The sequence below is a fragment of the Mauremys mutica genome, chromosome 1, assembly GCF_020497125.1.
Source record: "Mauremys mutica isolate MM-2020 ecotype Southern chromosome 1, ASM2049712v1, whole genome shotgun sequence".
NCBI classification, from domain to species: domain Eukaryota; kingdom Metazoa; phylum Chordata; order Testudines; family Geoemydidae; genus Mauremys; species Mauremys mutica.
Genome location: NC_059072.1, coordinates 372,288,427 through 372,306,964, shown reverse-complemented (window position 1 = coordinate 372,306,964; position 18,538 = coordinate 372,288,427). Strand labels below are relative to the sequence as shown.

At 47.9% G+C, this 18,538-nt stretch overlaps 1 protein-coding gene and 1 pseudogene across 1 annotated transcript; one reads left to right on the top strand and one right to left on the bottom strand.

The window, feature by feature from the left end:
• Nucleotides 1-6,394: 6,394 nt before the first annotated feature.
• Nucleotides 6,395-10,170, top strand: LOC123363194 (annotated as a pseudogene).
• Nucleotides 10,171-17,089: 6,919 nt separating this feature from the next.
• Nucleotides 17,090-18,037, bottom strand: LOC123363187 (olfactory receptor 51E2-like). Its single transcript, XM_045004072.1, has one exon. The coding sequence runs from the start codon at nucleotides 18,035-18,037 to the stop codon at nucleotides 17,090-17,092; it is 948 nt and encodes a 315-aa protein (XP_044860007.1).
• Nucleotides 18,038-18,538: the final 501 nt, after the last annotated feature.

Below are 18,538 nucleotides of genomic sequence, written 5' to 3'. Positions count from 1 at the left end.
CTCATTTCCCCTGTCCTTGGATGAATGTCAGGGGGTGGCTTTTTGTCTCCCCTCTCTGGCCCTTCAGGGGCTGCTCTCTTCCCCACACCTCCCTTTCCCTATCTGGAGACAGAGATGGGTTGTGTGGTGCCACCGGTACAGTCGCCGCAGTGGTGGCCTTCTCCTTCTTTGCCCATCTCCGTGGGCTACAGTGTCGTAAAAGGGGCCCAGCCAGAGAGTGATCACTGGAATCGCTCAGGGATTGAGGGCAGCCAGGCTGCTGAAGGAATCCTCATCACTCCCTGCTGGACGTCTGGCACAACCAACACCCGGATGACAATTCCACCTTTACCTATGTCCAGGTGGAGATCGATGGGTTGCACCACTCCTGTGTGTACGGCATGTTCATACTTTGTTTCCATCTTGCCCAGGCCCATTCCTCCAGCATTTGACTGGCCCAGTTCTCGGCCCACCATTTAGTGGCCATGGTGGCAGCTCTCATCTCAGAGCTCACCTTGGGCTCTTCACCCTTCAGACCCCTCTGCACATACTCCAGGAGGTGGGGCCTTTCTTATTGCCTACTGCTCGGGTTTTCCTTGAACGGGTCCTAAAAAAGGGGCTCCCCACCCACCCCTCACCCCAGTGCCTCTGGAATTCTTGATTGGGCTCCTGTCCCATGAGTCCCTCTGGCTCCCTCCCTTCCTGAACCTGAGCCAGCTGCACACCCTGCATCTGGCTCATTTCTGAATTCCACCAAAGGAACAACTTTACATGCTTATGCTCCACACAGTTCACTTTCTCAAATACCCTGATACCAATTGGAGAAACCTAGTCCCAGCTGCAGAGGATGAGGAACCCGGTGTTCCAGAAAGTACTCCATCCTGGTCCCACGGTCCACTGGGTATATTGGTCGGTGGCTCCTTCATGGAGCCATGGGCACAGGCATATACGTGGCACAGTTCACCCCCAGTCCAGATGCCTGCCCATTTTGTGTCACGAGGCAGATCCTGACGCACACCTATCTAGAATGTGCAAGGTTGCAGCCCCTATTCCTACTGCTTTGCAACTTCAAGAGAGGTTCTGCCTGCACTTTTTCATATCTGCTCACTGCTTTAGCTCAACATACAGCATGTGGCCTGCAGATCCCTTGTGATACAGGTGAAATATACTCTAATATAAATCTGTAAACTTATTAATAAAACAAATAAACAAACCCATAAGAAAATAATAAACTTATAAGAAAAGATATATAGGGAAGCAAGTAAGCTAGACTATAGGCTACCACAGCTGCAGGCTGCTAGTTGGTAATGGCCAGGGACTTAGAAGTGACAGAGAGAGGGAGGCAAGTGTGTGGGTGGGTGAGTTACAAAGGAGAGAGAGAGCTGGACCTAAATGCACCAGGAGAGAGAGAGAGAGATGGGATGAAACCCACTGGAACAGGGACTCCCTGTTTCTGCCATTCTGGGGAGCACTTTCCAAGGGAGACACAAACTCTCTCCCTGAACCCAAACAGGCACCGTGTGTTCCAGAAAGATTTCCTTCAGGGAAGCCTGGCTGGATCAGTTGTGGAACGAGAGCACTTGGGGAAACACAGATGGCAGAGGAACCACATTTGGGTGAAGAAAATATCTTGTGGCACCTCCCTGGCCAGGTCCACTCCCCTTCCACATCGGTGTAGCAGCTCCAGGTTTTGTGCCACAGCCCTGCTCAAGCTCATACAGCTGGACAATGACCTGCCAAATGTGTTTGGGGCCCATAAACAAGACCGTTGTGATTCTGAGTCACAGCACTGTTCAGGCCCTGCCTCTGGCTCTGTAGTGCAGCTTCCGTTCTAGTGCTTCCCTCTTGGAGCAGAAACCTGCACACCAAGCACCAAGGCCCTGACCTTGGCTCGGCTCCCCCAGACTCTCCAATTGCTTCAGCCCACCCTTCCCAGAGCTCCCCCTTGGGTGCACTCTAGCTCCAGTTTCTCCTTTTTGGGTAATGTGATCACTAAACCAAACAGTGCCAGGCCTTGGAAAAGGGGTTGTGTGACACATGGCCGGAAAATGTTAAGGAACTTGCAGGCTATTGACCCAGATTTACCCTTTAGAGACAGGTTAGAAAAGTATGTAAATGGTAACTACGACTATTCCACCTTAAGTAAGCCAGAGCTTTGAAATGTAGACTTGTATTATTAAAGAACTGGAAGAAGTTAGTGACTCTAGTAGTCTCTGTTTACCGGGAGCTTGTTAGAGGTTAGCAGTGTAACCAAACGATTCCTGTCAAGAGCTGTATTCCATTAATTCAGAGATGAAAAGGAAATATTATTAGATGGATCTTGGGTGCAATAATCTCATTTTCATTATGTCTCTTTAAAGTTTCTTGTGAACTCTCTATAAACTGCTTAATGGATAATAACCTTATGTTAATCCAGGTAGTTAATTACCAGTGTTGTTTAGGAAATAGAAGGTTACTTCAAAAGCCTGTTGTTCACCAAAGGACTGTTGTGCTGCCCACAAACTGTACAAAAGGACTCTTGGAACCTGATCCTTTTATCACAGCTCTGCTTAAACTTCATCAGGGGAAGCTTGAGTCACAAGTCTCCAGTTACACCCTGGACTGCCCTGATAATGAATATTTCAACATTGGATTATAATCTCTTGACTAATTCTGAAAGAACTCTCTGGAACTCTGAAGCCAGACGTCCCTTCTATGAAACTGAATTAAAAACTCTAATCATGTCTCTATGTATAATTATCTTATAACCAATGCTCTCTCTTTTTTACTAAATCTTAGTTTTGTTAATAAGAATTGGCTGTAAGTGATTATTTGAGTAATATCTGAAATATTCATTCACCTGGGAGGTGCTGTGTATAAACCTTTGGTATTGATAGAACTTTATTATATGATGAACAAGATTTTCAATAATCATCATCATACCTGACTTGGCTGTCTGGGTGGCAGCCCAAGGCTGGGTGGCTTTAAGGAAATTGTGCTTTGGCTTCTGTGTAAGCAGTAAAGCATTGTGAAAGCTGTTTTGTTGCTGCCTTGGTAAATCCAAGTATTAGAATAACCACCCGTTTTGGGGATTCTCACACCAAATCTTTGCAGTTTACACTAATTGAGCAATCTCAGAATGGGGCCTCCTGGAACCTCACTCACCAGTTTCTAAAACAATTCCTCTACTTTAGACAGCAGAAGAGATACCCAGATCAGGGTAAACAGAGGACAACTCAAGATCTGCACACCATTTCCTTCCTCAGTGAACTTAAGAACAGCCATGTTAAAGATGAGACCCCTTCAGCTCTAATACTAAGATGTCCTGAAATCCTGTGGCAAGTCACTTAAAGGACACTTGTTAGGTCTTTTCAACTTGAGAAACAGACAACTAAGGGGGAGATATGAGCGAGGTCTATAAAATCATGAATGGAGTGAAGTATCAAAGGGGTAGCCATGTTAGTCTGGATCTGTAAAAGCAGCAAAGAGTCCTGTGGCACCTTATAGACTAACAGACGTTTTGGAGCATGAGCTTTCATGGGTTAATACCCACTTCGTCGGATGCATGTTGTGGAAATTTCCAGGGGCAGGGATATATATGCAACCAAGAAGCAGGCTAGAGATAACAAGGTTAGTTCAATCATAGGCCTGCTAAACCCAGGGTTGTGAATTCAATCCTTGAGGGGGCAATTTGGGGATTGGTCCTGCTTTGAGCAGGGGGTTGGACTAGATGATCTACTGAGGTCCCTTCCAACCCTAATAATCTATGATTCTATTATTAGGAATGGCAATATACAAAAACCTGTAGGAGTACACTTCAACATCCCTGGCCACACAATAGCAGATCTTAAGGTGGCCATCCTGCAGCAAAAAATCTTCAGGACCAGACTTCAAAGAGAAACTGCTGAGCTTCAGTTCATCTGCAAATTTGACACCATCAGCTCAGGATTAAACAAAGACTGTGAATGGCTTGCCAACTACAAAACCAGTTTCTTCTCCCTTGGTTTTCACACCTCAGCAGCTAGAAGAAAGCCTCATCCTCCCCGATTGAACTAACCTCATTATCTCTAGCCTGCTTCTTGCTTGCTATATATCCCTGCCCCTGGAAATTTCCACTACATGCATCCGACGAAGTGGGTATTCACCCACGAAAGCTCATCTGTTAGTCTATAAGTGCCACAGGACGCATTGCTGCTTTTACATGAATGGAGTGGAGAATGTAAATAAGGAAGTGTTATTTACTCTTTCTCATAACACAAAAACTAGGGATCACCAATGAAATTAATTGGCAGTGGTTTAAAACAAACATAAGGACGTTTTTCTTCACACAACACACAGTCAAAATGTGAATCTCTTTGCTAGAGGATGATGTGAAGACCAAGACTATTAAATATTTCAAAAAGAACTAGATGAATACATGGGGGATAGGTCCATCAATGACTATTAGCCAAGATGGGGATGGATGACGTACCAAGCCTCTGTTTTCTGGAAGCTGGGAAAGGGTGATGGGGAATGGATCACTCGATAATTATCTGTTTTGTTCATTCCCTCTGAAGCATCTGACATTGGCTATGTTGGAAGACCGGATACTGGGCTACAAGGACCTTTGGTCTAACCTAGCATAGCTCCTTGTGTCATGGTTAAAGTTGCCACCCCTAAGAAAAACTGAAATGTCTGTCTTGCAGCTTGAGGTGAGGGGTGGGACGTGGAAACAATCCAAGAAGTGAGGGGGAAGCTGAAGAAAAGAGGGCAAGGTCCTCAGAGGAGAAGAGACAAAACAGGTGTGGAGTGTTGGCAGAAGAGGTGAGGCCAGGGGCAGGTTTTTGGGGGTCCAGTTAGCAGCCATTAGAAAGGTGGCAACCCATTGTATTGTACATAGACCAATTCCCCATCTTGTCATGTTGACACAGCACAGTGAGGTCAGGAAAGACTTTAAAGTCTTTCAGTATATCCAGCACCCTGTCACCAGCCAGCTCGTCATGGAGCTCAATCTACTTTCTAAACATCAGTCATGGTTTAATAAACCTCTATCATATCTCTCCTTAGTCAACTCTTTTTCAAGCTGAAAAGTCCCAGCCTTATTAATCGTCTCCTCATACAGAAGTCATTCCATACCCCTAATCATTTTTGTTTCCCTTTCCTGAACCTTTTCCAATTCTAATATCTTTTTTTTCACATGGGGAGACCACATCTGCATGCAATATTCAAAATGTGGGTATAGCATGGATTTATATGGAAGCAATATGATATTTTCTGTCCAAATTTATATATCATTGTTCTGTGTGAAATATTGAATATTGGCCATGGACTTTCATCAATACGCGTGTTGTGTTCCTGGGTGACACTTATCTTGTAGATAAGGCCACACAGCTATGTGTTGATGGACCATCAAGGACAATTACCTCTCACAATAGGCCATAGAATCAATACACCTCTCTAAGAATATGATCACTAGCTGTTATCTGTCATCAAAGCATGTAAGGACACATGATATGCTAGTGTGACCCTGGACTCCAACCTGGGACAATAATTTTCCAGGCACTTGGGTTGTGGGCTTTGTTTGGGACTGTAAAATTCCATGCATGGGGCAGAAGATATAGAAGGTCCCCTGAGACATCTTCATCTTCTCTTCATTTCTCTGGACTGGGTTTCAGGTCCATTAAAAAGTTTTCTTTCACTCTCTAGGAGTTTGTCTAAATATTTTCTAGGATTTCTTTTGTTCTTAATGTACTTCAATAACCTCCTTTTTGTGACCCTTATATCTGCCAGGAATGCACTTTCTCTAATGTCTTTAACATCCCTTATCGATTTATATTGCTTGCTAACTATATTCTCTTTTCCCTATTTTTTATATACTGCTTCCCGCCCCCCTCCGCTGTTTCTTTCCCTTTGGCACAGAACTGGGCTTTTAGGTGAAGTTGTCCACTTTCTTGACTGTAGAATCATGGATTTTTAGCTATCTAATAAACTCTTCTTGAAGAACTCCCAATTTTAATTCCCATTTTTTGTATACATTTTTCCTTTCAGTCACTTTTCCAGATTTCCCCCCTCAGGTTTGGGGAGTTAGCCCTTTAGAAGTACTGGTTGGGAACTGTTTCCTGTTTCTCCACTTGAATGTAATCAGTTCCATTCTTTAGTTTGTTCTCCTCTATGATATGTCCCTTTTTTCTCTCTTCTCTAAATTAAACATTCCCCGATATGTAGGAATGATTGACGCATTGAGCAGCATAAAATTTGGAACAGGATTTAGTAGAGTCAATTGTTCATATTTCTCTGAATAATGAAAATGTCTCATATTAACATTGTCTCTCCTTCCAGGCATTTGTACTGTGACCATCACCCTAGAGCCTGGGCACATACAGGAAGTCAGGGTAACGTATGGTACATGCAGGAGAAACTGTTCTGCCTCGGAGTTGGACACCTTCTCCCCTACTCTATGTCAGATTCCAACATGACTGACTTCACCAACCCCTCCACCTTCATCCTGCTGGGCATTCCTGGCTTGGAGATGGCCCATGTTTGGATCTCCATCCCGTTCTGCACCATGTATGTCATAGCCATCTTGGGGAACTTCACCATCCTGTACATTGTGATAACAGAGCCGAGCCTCCATGGACCCATATACTATTTTCTCTTCATGCTGGCAGTCACGGACCTGGTCCTGCCTACATCAGTTGTGCCCAAAATGCTGAGCATCTTCTGGTTCAATTCCAGGGAGATCGATTTCAGTGCTTGCCTCACGAGATGTACTTCATTCACTGCTTCTCAGTGATGGGGTCTGGAATCCTCGTGGCCATGGCTTTGGATCGCTACGTGGCCATCTGCCATCCCCTGAGACATTCCACCATCCTGGCAAACCCCATGGTGGCCAAGATCGGTCTGGCCGTGGTGCTGTGCGGCATCATGCTCGTACTGCCCCATCCCTTCCTGGCAAGGCGGTGGCCACATTGTAGAATCAACATCATCACCCACTCGTACTGCGAGCACATGGCCATGGTGAAACTGGCCTGTGCTGACATTCGCTTCAGTAGTTACTACGGACTCTCTGTGACATTCTTGGTGATGGGTCTGGATGTTTTTTCTATCATTGTGTCCTATATCCAGATACTCAGAGCCATCTTCAGCCTCCCCACAAAGGACGCCCGGCTCAAGACTTTTGGGACCTGCAGCTCCCACCTCTGTGTCACTTTAGCCTCTTAGGCCTGGTCTACACTAGGCGTTTAAACCGGTTTTAGGAGCGTAAAACCGATTTAACGCCACACCCGTCCACACTGAGAGGCCTTTTATATCGATATAAAGGGCTCTTTAAACCGGTTTCTGTACTCCTCCCTAACGAGAGGAGTAGCGCTAGTATCGGAATTACCATATCAGATTAGGGTTAGTGTGGCCGCAGATCGACGGTATTGGCCTCCGGGCGGTATCCCACAGTGCACCACTGACCGCTCTGGACAGCAATCTGAACTCGGATGCAGTGGCCAGGTAAACAGGAAAAGCCCCGCGAACTTTTGAATATTTCCTGTTTGCCCAGCGTGGAGCTCCGATCAGCACGTGTGGCGATGCAGTTAAAAATCAAAATAAAGAAAGAGCTCCCGCATGGACCATGTGGATGTGATTGCTGTAAGGGCAGGCAAATCTGTTCTATCAGCGCTCCGTTACAGAAGACGAAATTCAAAATCATTTTTAAAAAAATCTCCAGACAGACGCCATAGCAGGGACTCAGCGCACTGCTGCGTGACAAGCGTAACGGAAAGCCAAAGAATCAAATGGACGCTCATGGACTGGAGGACTCAAGCTATCCCACAGTCCCTGCAGTCTCCGAAAAGCATTTGCATTCTTGGCTGAGCTCCAAATGCTTATAGGGTCAAACACAGTGTCCGCGGTGGGTCAGGGCATAGCTCGGCAATTTATGCAGCCCCACCCACCCCCAGAAGTGAAAGGGTAAACAATCCTCTCTTGACTCTTTTACGTGTCACCCTATCTTTACTGAATGCCGCAGATAGATGCGATGCTGCAGCACTCAACACCAATATCCTTGCTCCCCCTCCCCGCCATGGGTGGCTGATGGTGCAATATGACTGGTATCCGTCCTCGTCATCAGCCTATTGGCACATGGGGCAGTGCAAAAGGACTGGTAACCATGCCGACTAGCATCCGTGAGGTCTATCAAGGGCGCCTGGCCCTAAGTTTTCCTGGTAGATGGTGCAGTATGGCTGGTAACCATCGTCATCATAGCAACAGGGGGCTGAGCTCCGTCAGCCCCCACCCTTCATGTGTAAAGAAAAGATTCAATTGCCCCAGGACTAGCAGAGGGATGCTGGGCTCCTCTCCTCCACACTTCTTACTGTCCTGTCTGGACTATCATAGCAGCTGGAGGCTGCCTTCCACTTATTTCTCACTAACAAGTCACTGTGTCTTATTCCTGCATTCTTTATTACTTCATCACACAAGTGGTGGTACACTTGCTATGGTAGCCCAGGAAGGCTGGGGGAAGAACGGAATCAACAGGTGGGGTTGTTGCAGGAGCACCCCCTGTGAATAGCATACAGCTCATAATTTCTGTGGGATCTGACACAGAGCAGCTGTGCTCTCTGGTTTTCTAGTACACTTGCCCATACTCTAGGCAGGACTGATTCTATTTTTAGATACCAAAAAGGAGGGAATGACTCAGGGAGTCATTCCCAATTTTGGCTTTTGCGCCCCTGGCTGATCAGCCAGGGGCACTTATGACAGCAGCAAATGGCACAGTGCAAAAGGACTGATAACTATGACCATCTTATTACCAATTTATGGTATGGTAGATGGTACAGTATGGCTAGTAACCATCTCTGCTGTCATGCAAAAGCAAAAGCATGCTTCTGTGTAGCGCTGCTGAATCGCCTCTGTGAGCGGCATCTAGTACACATACGGTGATAGTCACAAAAGGCAAAACAGGCTCCATGATTGCTTGTCTGCCGTTGCTTTCCCAGAGGAAGGAGTGACTGACGACATTTACCCAGAACCACCCGCGCAGGGCCGGCTCCAGGCACCAGCCTACCAAGCACGTGCTTGGGGCGGCGCCTTGGGAGGGGGCGGCGATCTGGGTTTAGTTTTCTTGTTTTAGGTTTGGACGGCGTGATACGCCGCTTGGGGGGGCGGGGACTAGGGCGGTGCGCTGTGCCGTTCGGCGGGGACTAGGGCCGCCGGCCGCGCCGCTGAGGGGGGAGGGGGGCGGAGACTAGGGCGGGCCGTGCCGTTGGGGGCTCGGGCCGCGCCGCTCGGGCGGCGGGCCACGACGCTGGCGGGGACTAGGGCCGCGCCGCTCGGGGGGACGGGGCTTAGGGACGCTCGGGGGGTGGGGGCACGGGCCGCGCCGCTCGGGAGGGGGGCGGGGGCGGGGGCTCGGGCGGCGGGCCACGCCGCTCGGGGAGACAGGGGCTAGGGCCGCTCGGGTCTCGGGCCGCGCCGCTCGGGCGGAGGGCGGAGACTAGGGCGGCGGGCCGCGCCGCTTGGGCGGGCGGGGGCTGCCGGGGCCTCAGGCGGCGCTCCGCCTCCCTTGGGGGGCGGGGGCTCAGGCCGCAGGCCGCCTCCCTCGGGGGGGGCGGGGGCTCGGGCCGCGCCGCTCGGGGGCTAGGGCGGCGCTGCACCGCTCGGGGGCGGGGACCGCGGGCCGCGCCCCTTGGGGGGGCGGGGGCTCGGGCTGTGCTCCGTGCCGCTCTGTGGGGGGGGGCAGCACTCTTCTTTTCTGCTTGGGGCGGCAGAAATGCTAGAGCCGGCCCTGCACCCGCGACAATGATTTTTGCCCCATCAGGCACTGGGATCTCAACCCGGAAATTCCAAGGGGCGGGGGAGGCTGCGGGAACTATGGGATAGCTACGGAATAGCTACCCACAGTGCAACGCTCCAGACATCGACGCTAGCCTCGGACCGTGGACGCACACCACCGATTTAATGTGTTTAGTGTGGCCGCGCACACTCGATTTTATACAATCTGTTTTGCTAAACCGGTTTATGTAAATTCGGAATAATCCCGTAGTGAAGACGTACCCTTACATCCCACCTCTCTTCTCCTTTTTCACGCACCGATTTGGCCACAATGTGCCCCTGTATTTCTATGTTCTTACGGGCAATGTGTACCTCCTGGTGCCCCCCATGCTAAACCCCATCATCTACGAAATGAGGACCAAACAGATCAAGGGCAGGCTGCTCTGGCTCTTTACTCATAAAGGGCCCTAAAGTTTTCTCCTGGCTTTCAGCCTGAGCTCTGTGCAGAGCTCACCAGGGACATGGTGCTGGGCCCTCTTCCTGGATAGTCAGAGAAACATTAAACTCTTTCCTGATATTACTGTGCTGTGTCAGCATGAGAAACTGGGGAATCAGTCCATGTACAATTCACTGGGTTGCCTCCTTCCTAATTGCTGGTAACTGGACCCCTGAAACTCCACCCCTTGCACCATCAGTTGGGGAATGATCCTGCTTTGAGCAGATGGTTGGACTAGATGACCTCCTGAGGTCCCTTCCAAACCTGAGATTCTGTGATTCCATGATCTCTTCTCCCAAGGTTCTGCCTCTTCGCCTGAAAGCCCCATGCTTGTTACTTGCTCCTCTATACCCCTCCCCCATCACTTGCTGGATCATTTCTACCTCCCTCCTCCCATCCCAGCTACAAGGGAGCCATTTCAGATTTTGGTTGGGGTGGCAACTCTAACAGTGATTCCAGGGGCTAATTAGACCCTTGAAAACTCTAGTTTTTTGGCAGATAACTTAGTAATAAGCTGACAGGAGCAAAGCGTCTAATTCCTGTGTTAATAAAATAAAATAAAATAAATATTACACTCACTCAGCTCTAATACTAACTTGTTCTGACATCCTGTGGCAAATCACTTAAGGGACACTGGTTAGGTTTAAAATTTTAATTTATATTTTTACTTTGTTAGTTACTTTGTGGAGATAGTGAACCCATCAGGACTCCTGGGTTCTATCTGAGCTCTGGGAGGGGAGTGGGGACAAGTTGGTTACAGCAAGGGGCAGATACATCTTGTTGCCTGATCCCTGGATTATATATTAATAATATTGGTTATTTAAGAATCCCCACATATCACTTTGAGGGTTGACAGATTCTTGCCCCAAGATCAGGCCCGGTATTATTCAAATTATTATATGGTCTAGAACCCCGATGTGCACAGTTGCAACACTCAAACTATAGGAATTCTTTATTTTTTACAAATATACTTTATTAATACATTTAGCACAGTCACAAATACTCCAGCTCAGTAAGGTAGATAGAGATACTACTGAATGTATATCTGCACATCCATATACTTTCTCCTGTAGAACAACCTGAAATGTTGGCCATCATCTTCCTCATTACCATCACGTTCCCCATCATCGCCAGTGGCTATCGTTCTGACACCTCCTATGGATGACATCTCCTTCTCCTACCGGCTTTAGGCTGTAATGCCACTTTTATAATATGTTACACTGATGTGATTCTGTTTGATGCATATTCAGGAGGGGATTTTTTCCCTTTTCCATGTTTGTATTTCTTCATCTTACTAATGTTGGGGTGTCTTTTTCCTAAAGGTTAGTATATTAATGATTTTAACTTATTATCATAGCTGTCAGTTTGTTACCATGGCCGTTTTGTGGTTTGGTATTACATTTGTTATTTTTGTCTTAAGCGGTTCTTTCAGTTCTATCCAAGTTCCAAGTTGTAGTGTACCTGTTAAGTTTAAAAGACTATGGATTTAGGAAAGCCCATCCTACTGCCAACCTACTTCAAAGCATCCTCTATTTTAAAGGTCACAGCCATAATATGGACCTTATGCTTTAGCTCATCATCATCTATCTTGGTGAAAGGTCCGAAACATATGTACCCTAAATTTGCCTTAGCTCACCACACTGCAGGTCCCTTGTGTTACAGCCAAAATATACTATCATATAGACCTATAAACGTATTATAATGAAACAAAGAATCAAACCCATAAGAAACGTATAAGAAAAGATATATCAGCAAGCAAGCAGGCTAGCCTGAGATGTATCTCGTATACCTGTTATGTATGTCAGTTCATTTCCAGGACACTTCTGTGGTTGAATCATGTACACGTGGTCTGAACTTCACCTTAAACTCTATTTTCAGCTCCCCAGATAGTTGAGGTTTTCTGCGGGGCCGTGTATCTGTGCAAAGTTTATAGGCTTCAAGCTGTATGCTAATTAGCTGAAGCTAATGCCTTACAGGATACGGGTTTGTCCGTTTCTTGCATTACTGCTGTCAAGGCTGATTCCCAACTCTGGCACTTCGAGTGCAGAAGGTGGAAGCCCACAAGGACTCTAAAAATTAATATTTCCCTTTGTGACAGGTTGGGTCACAGAACCCCCCTTGGGAGCTGCCACCCGATGTGCCAAGACTACTTCTACCCCTGCCAGCTCGGGGCCCCAGCACCCTGTCTTGCTGAGCCAGACACTCCTGTCTGCTCCAACACAGACCGAGGGTCTGAATTACTCGCCCCAAAGCTGCAGGTTTACCTGAAAGCAGCTCACAGAAGTGTTCCTGTCTTTAACACTCAGATGCCCAACTCCCAATGGGGTCTAAACCCAAATAAATCCATTTCACCCTGTGTGTCATAGGTCTCACCCCCACTTAGAGCTGTTGGGTTCCAATATGGGGACCTGCATGAATTCTTCTTCTAAACTAAAATCCTAGTTTAGATCTGGTAAAGCTGCCACCCAATCAGGTACGTGGATTGGGACACAGTCCTTCCCCAAAATCCTTGGGGATCCCAAGAGCCCCAAATCCATGGAGTTCTTACACCCAGGAGAAATAAACCATTCCCCCCTGCTTCCTCCCCCCTCCCTTTTCCTAGGAGAGTTACCGGGATCTAACTACAGAGGGATGCCTCCCTCCTCCCCTTTCCCTGAGAATCCACCCAAGGAAAGATCAACCAAGTCCTTAATAGAAAAGAATTTATTAAAGAATAAAAAAGAAAGTCACTGTCTCTGTAACCAAGATGGAACAATACACAGGGTCTAAACTTATCAGTCTCTGGAGAGAATCCCCCCTCCTTTCTTTCTCAGTAAAAGCAATACAGTAGAGAATTAAAGAAATTCTCCAGCAAACACACACACAATTGCAAATGTAGAAATCAAATTATAAGACTAATCCGCCTTTCTAATTAATACTCACTATTGGATAGTAGGAACTACTCCAGGAGAACTTGGAGACATGACTGGCCTCTCTTAGATCCAAAAAGAGAACTCACAGAGCCAACAAAGAACACAGACAAAGGCTTCCCTCCACAGAGATTTGAAATTATCCTGTCCCTTGATTGGTCCTCTGGTCAGGTGTTTCTCAGGTTACTGAGCTTGTTAACCCTTTACAGGTAAAACAGACTTTAACCCTTAACTATCTGTTTATGACACTGTGTCATAACTATAAAGGGAAGGGTAACAGCCCTCCTGTGTACAATACTATAAAATCCCTCCTGGCCAGAGACCCCCAAATCCTTTTACCTCTAAAGGGTTAAGAAGCTCAGGTAACCTGGCTGACACCTGACCCAAAGGACCAACAAGGGGACAAGATACTTTAAAACCTTGGTAGGGGGAAGGTTTTTGTTTGTGTGCTCTTTGTTTTGGGGGTTGTTCACTCTTGGGACTAAGGATACGTCTTCACTACCGGCCGCATCTGCGGGTAGCAATCGATTTCTCAGGGATCGATATATCGCGTCTCATCTAGATGCGATATATCGATCCCCGAACGCGCTCCTGTCGACTCCGGAACTCCACCAACGCGAACGGCGGTAGTGGAGGCGACATGGGGAGCCGTGGACGTCGATCCTGCGCCGTGAGGACGGTAAGTAATTCGATCTAAGGTACTTCGACTTCTGCTATGCTATTCACGTAGCTGAAGTTGCGTATCTTTTATTGATACCCACCTAGTGTAGACCAGCCCTCAGAGGGACAGGACATCAATCCAGGCTCTCCAAATCTTTCTGAACAAGTCTCTCATATTTCAAACTTGTAAGTAACAGCCAGGCAAGGCGTGTTAGGTTTATCTTTGTTTTCTCAACTTGTAAATGTTCCTTTTGCTGAGAGAATTTTACCTGTTTGCTGTAACTGTGACCCTAAGGCCTCCTTGAATCTGATTCCCCTGTAAAGTTATTTTCCCTCCTTCTGTCCTGTCTAAGATGGAATGGCCCAAATTACCATTAACATACTTTTCTAACCTGACTCTAAAGGGTGAATCTGGGTCAATAGCCTGCAAGTTGCTTAACTCTTTCTGGCCATGTGTCACACAACCCCTTTTGCAAGGCCTGGGGCTGTTTGCTTTTGTGATCATGTGAACAAAAAAGGAGAAACTCAAAACAGTGTGTGCCCAAGGGGGAGCTCTGGGAAGGGTGGGCTGAAGCAATTGGAGAGTCTGGGGGAACCATACCAAAGCTAGTCTCAGGGCCTTGGTGCTTGGCGGGCAGGTTTCTGCTCCCAGAGGGAGGCACTAGAATGGAAGCTGCACTGTGAGAGTGGGCCTGGAAACCCAGAGCCAGAGGCAGGGCCTGAACAGTGCTATGACTAAAAATCACAGGGGTCTTGTTTGTGGGCCCCAAACACGCTCAGCTGGGGAGTGTCCAACTGCACGAGCTTGAGTGGGGCTGTGACAGCAAACCTGGAGCTGCTACACAGATGTGGAAGGGGAGTGGGCCTGGCCAGGGAGGTGCCACAAGGTATTTCCTTCACCCAAATGTGTCTCTTCTGCAGTCTCTGTTTTCCCAAGTGCTCTCGTTCCAGAACTGATCCAGCTGGGCTTCCCTGAGGGAAATGTTCCTGGAACACACAGTGTCTGTTTGGGGTCAGAGAGAGAGTTTGTGTCTCCCTTGGAAAGTGCTCCCCAGAACAACAGAGACAGGGAGTTCCTGTTCTAGTGGGTTTCATCCTGTATCTCTCTCTCTCTATCTCTCTGTTTCCTGGTGCATTTAGGTCCTGCTCTCTCTTTCCTTTGTAACTCACCCCACCCACACACACATCTCCCTCTCTCTGTCACTTCTAAGTCCCTGGCCATTTCCAACTAGGAGCCTGCAGCTGTAGTACCCTATAGACTAGCCTACTTATTTCTTATAAGATTCTTATTTCTTAGGGTTTTATTATTAGTTGTATTAATAAGTTTACACATTAATATTAGAGTATATTTCACCTGTAACACAAGCTACCTGCAGGCCACATCCTGTATGTTAAGCTAAAGCAATGAGCAGATATGAAAAGGTGTGGGGAAAAGTGCAGCCAGAACTTCCTGTTGAAGTTGTGGACGAGTTGGAATAGGGGCTGCAACCTTGCACATTGTAGATATGCGTGCGCCAGGGTCTGCCTCATGCTGCAAAATGGGCAGGCATCTGGAATGGGGGTGAACTGGGCCATGGACATACCCGTGCTCATGGTCCATGAAGGAGCCACCAACTGATAACCCCGCTGGACCGTGGGACCATGGTGGAGTACTTTCTGGCCCATCAGGGTTCCTCACCCTCCAAAGATGGTTCTATGTCCCACCACATGGTATCAAGGCATCTGAAGAAATGAAGCGCGTGGAGCATGAGCATGTAAAGTTGTTCCCCAGGGGGACTCATGGGACAGGAGCCCAATCAAGAATTCCAGAGGCACTGGGATGAGGGGTGGGTGGGGAGCAACCTATTTTAGGACCCATTCAAGGAAAACCAGAGCAGTAGACAATCAGGTGGCCCCACCTCTTGGAGAATGCGCAGGGGTTTTTGAAGGATGAAGAGCCCAAGGTGAGCCCTGAGATGAAAGAGGCCATGATGGCCACTAAATGGTGGGCCGAGAACTGGGCTGGTCATATACTGGAGGAATGGGCCTGGGCAAGAGGGAAATAAAATACATACATACAGTCCAACCAGGAGTAGCGCAACCGATCGACCTCCACCTGGAGACAGGTAAAGGTGGAATTCTCATGCAAGTCATCCACCAGGGAGTGATGATTGACAATCTCTCTCGGGATGCCTGCAGCGACCTGGCTGCTCTCGATCCCTGAGCGATTCTGGACCTCAGAGATGGTATTAAAATCCCCACCCAGGCCCAGGCACATGTTAGGGTACAAAGTGCCGAGGACGGCAGATGCCTGTTGATAGAAACACACCCACTCTGGGTCTGTATTGGGGGGTAGACATTGAACAGAGTCAAAGTCAGCCCCTCCACACGGGCCTGGAGGTGCAGCAGGTGACCTGGTATGTCCTCTTCAACTCCCAGCATCTCAGGCTCTAGGTCGGGGGAAAAGAGGGAGGCCATCTCAGCGCTGAGGTGTCTACAGTATACCCTGACCCCCACTGCAGCCGCCAACTAGTCTCGGTGGCTGGATCCGTGTGGGTTTCCTGCAGATAAACCACAAAGTACCCTACTTCACAAAGGAAGGAGAGCATCTGGGAATGGTGGAGACCCACTCTGGAGCCTCTGGTGTTCAATGTTGAAAAGATGGTTGGCTTCATTCTGAGGGCTGAGGTGGATCCTCGTAGGCAGGGAATCGCCAGCCGGCCTTACAACAATCGCTGACCAACCTGAAACCCTTGTCACAGAAGTTGCAGGCTCACTGGTAGACCAGGATGTCCTACCTCCTAGTTTCCCTCCACTCCTCCAAAATAGCCCTTTCTGCTCTAACACACTATACCCCATTCACCTCCCAGAGATGAGATAGATCCCAGGAGTCCTGACGAGATCTCTCTCTCTCCACAGAGTTAGTAACAGTGTAAGAATAAACATTGAAAATTTAACAGTAACCAGCCCCCCTTAAGTGTCTTCCCATAAGATGTGAAAACATGTTTGTTTTAAGATGACTGGGTTGCAGCTGTCAAGGGGAGGGGAAGACAGGAGGAAGTGAGAGGGGCAGGGCCTTGGGGAGAAGACACACAGCAGGGTTGAGACTTTACAAAGGACATGGGGCAAGATTGCAATTTCAGAGATCCAGCTATGAGCAATAAGAAAGGTGGTAACCCAGTGTAGAGTATACAAACTGACTCCCCAGTTCATCACATTGAAACAGAAAGGGTTTAATCTCACTTTTACTGTCCAGGAAGTGATTCAGGGAAGAGGCCTTAGCACCGTGCACCAGCCAGCTCTGCACGGAGCTCAATCTGAGAGCCAGAGCACAAGGAGGAAACATTTAGATCTTTTTATGAGTAAAGAGCTGGAGCAGCCTGCCCCGGATTTGTTTGGTCCTCACCCCATAAATGATGGGGTGTAGCACAGGGGGAACCAGGTGGCACACACTGGCAATGAGAACGAGGAAGTGCAGTGGCACATTGCGGCCAAACCGGAATATGAGAGAGAAGAATAAATCTGGGATGTAAAAAGCTAAGATGGCACAAAGATGAGAGATGCAGGTCCCAAAAGTTTTGAGCCGGGCATCCTTTGTGGGGAGGCAGAAGATGGCCCGGAGGATCAGAGTATAGGACACTGAGATAAAGAACACGTCCATTCCGATCACAGAGAGAAGATCAAACAGGCCATAGTAACTACTGATGCTGATATCAGCACAGGCCAGCTTCACCACAGCCATATGTCCACAATAGAAGTGGGGGATGATGCTGGTTCTGCAATATGGCCACCGCCTCGCCAGGAAGGGATAGGGTAATGCGAGTATGCCACTGCGCAGCACCACTGCCAGGCCTATCTTGGCCACAACAGAGTTTGTCAGCATGGTGGAATGTCTCAGGGGATGGCAGATGGCCACGTAGCGATCAAAAGCCATGGCCACGAGGATTCCAGACTCCATCCCTGAGAGGGAGTGAACAAAATACATCTGGGTGAGGCAGGCACTGAAACTGATCTCCCTGGAATTGAACCAGAAGATGCTCAGCAGTTTGGGTAGGGTGGATGTGGACATGACCAGGTCGCTGACAGCCAGCATGCAGAGGAAATAGTACATGGGCCCATGGAGGCTCAGCTCCATCTTCACAATGAACAGGATGGTGAAATTACCCCAAACAGCTATTGCGTACATAGCAGAGAATGGGATGGAGATCCAGAGATGGGCTGCCTCTAGGCCAGGAATGCCAAGTAGGATGAAGGTGGAGGGGTTGCTGAAGTAGGTTGTGTTCGAATCTGACATGAAGTATGAGAGAAAGTGTCCAGCTGTGATGCATAAGGGTGTCTTCTATATGTACCTTATGTTCCCCTGACTTTCTGTGTGTTCCCAGGGTCTGGGGTGATAGTCGCAGTAGAAATTCCTGCATGGAGAGACAACGTTAATATGAGTCACTGCATGCAGTAGTAGAGGCTGTTATCACAGGAGAAGCAGATTGATCACTCTTCACACACTGTAAAATTACATTTTCATTATTCAGAAAAAAATACTATGAACAATGACCTTATTAAATCCAATTCCATATTTTGTGGTGCTCCCTGAGTTAATAATTCCTACACTTTGTAGTGGGGGAACCTTAAGATGCACCAGTAGGAAACACAAATGTGGATACTGGTTTTCCATCAATGTTCCTTAATGCAATGAGATCCAGGATAGGGAGTCCATACTGAAGGGAGGTTCCCATTCATCCAGTTGATCAAACTTAGAGAGGGGGAAAAAAAAAACTTTTGCTAAGATGTGTGATGA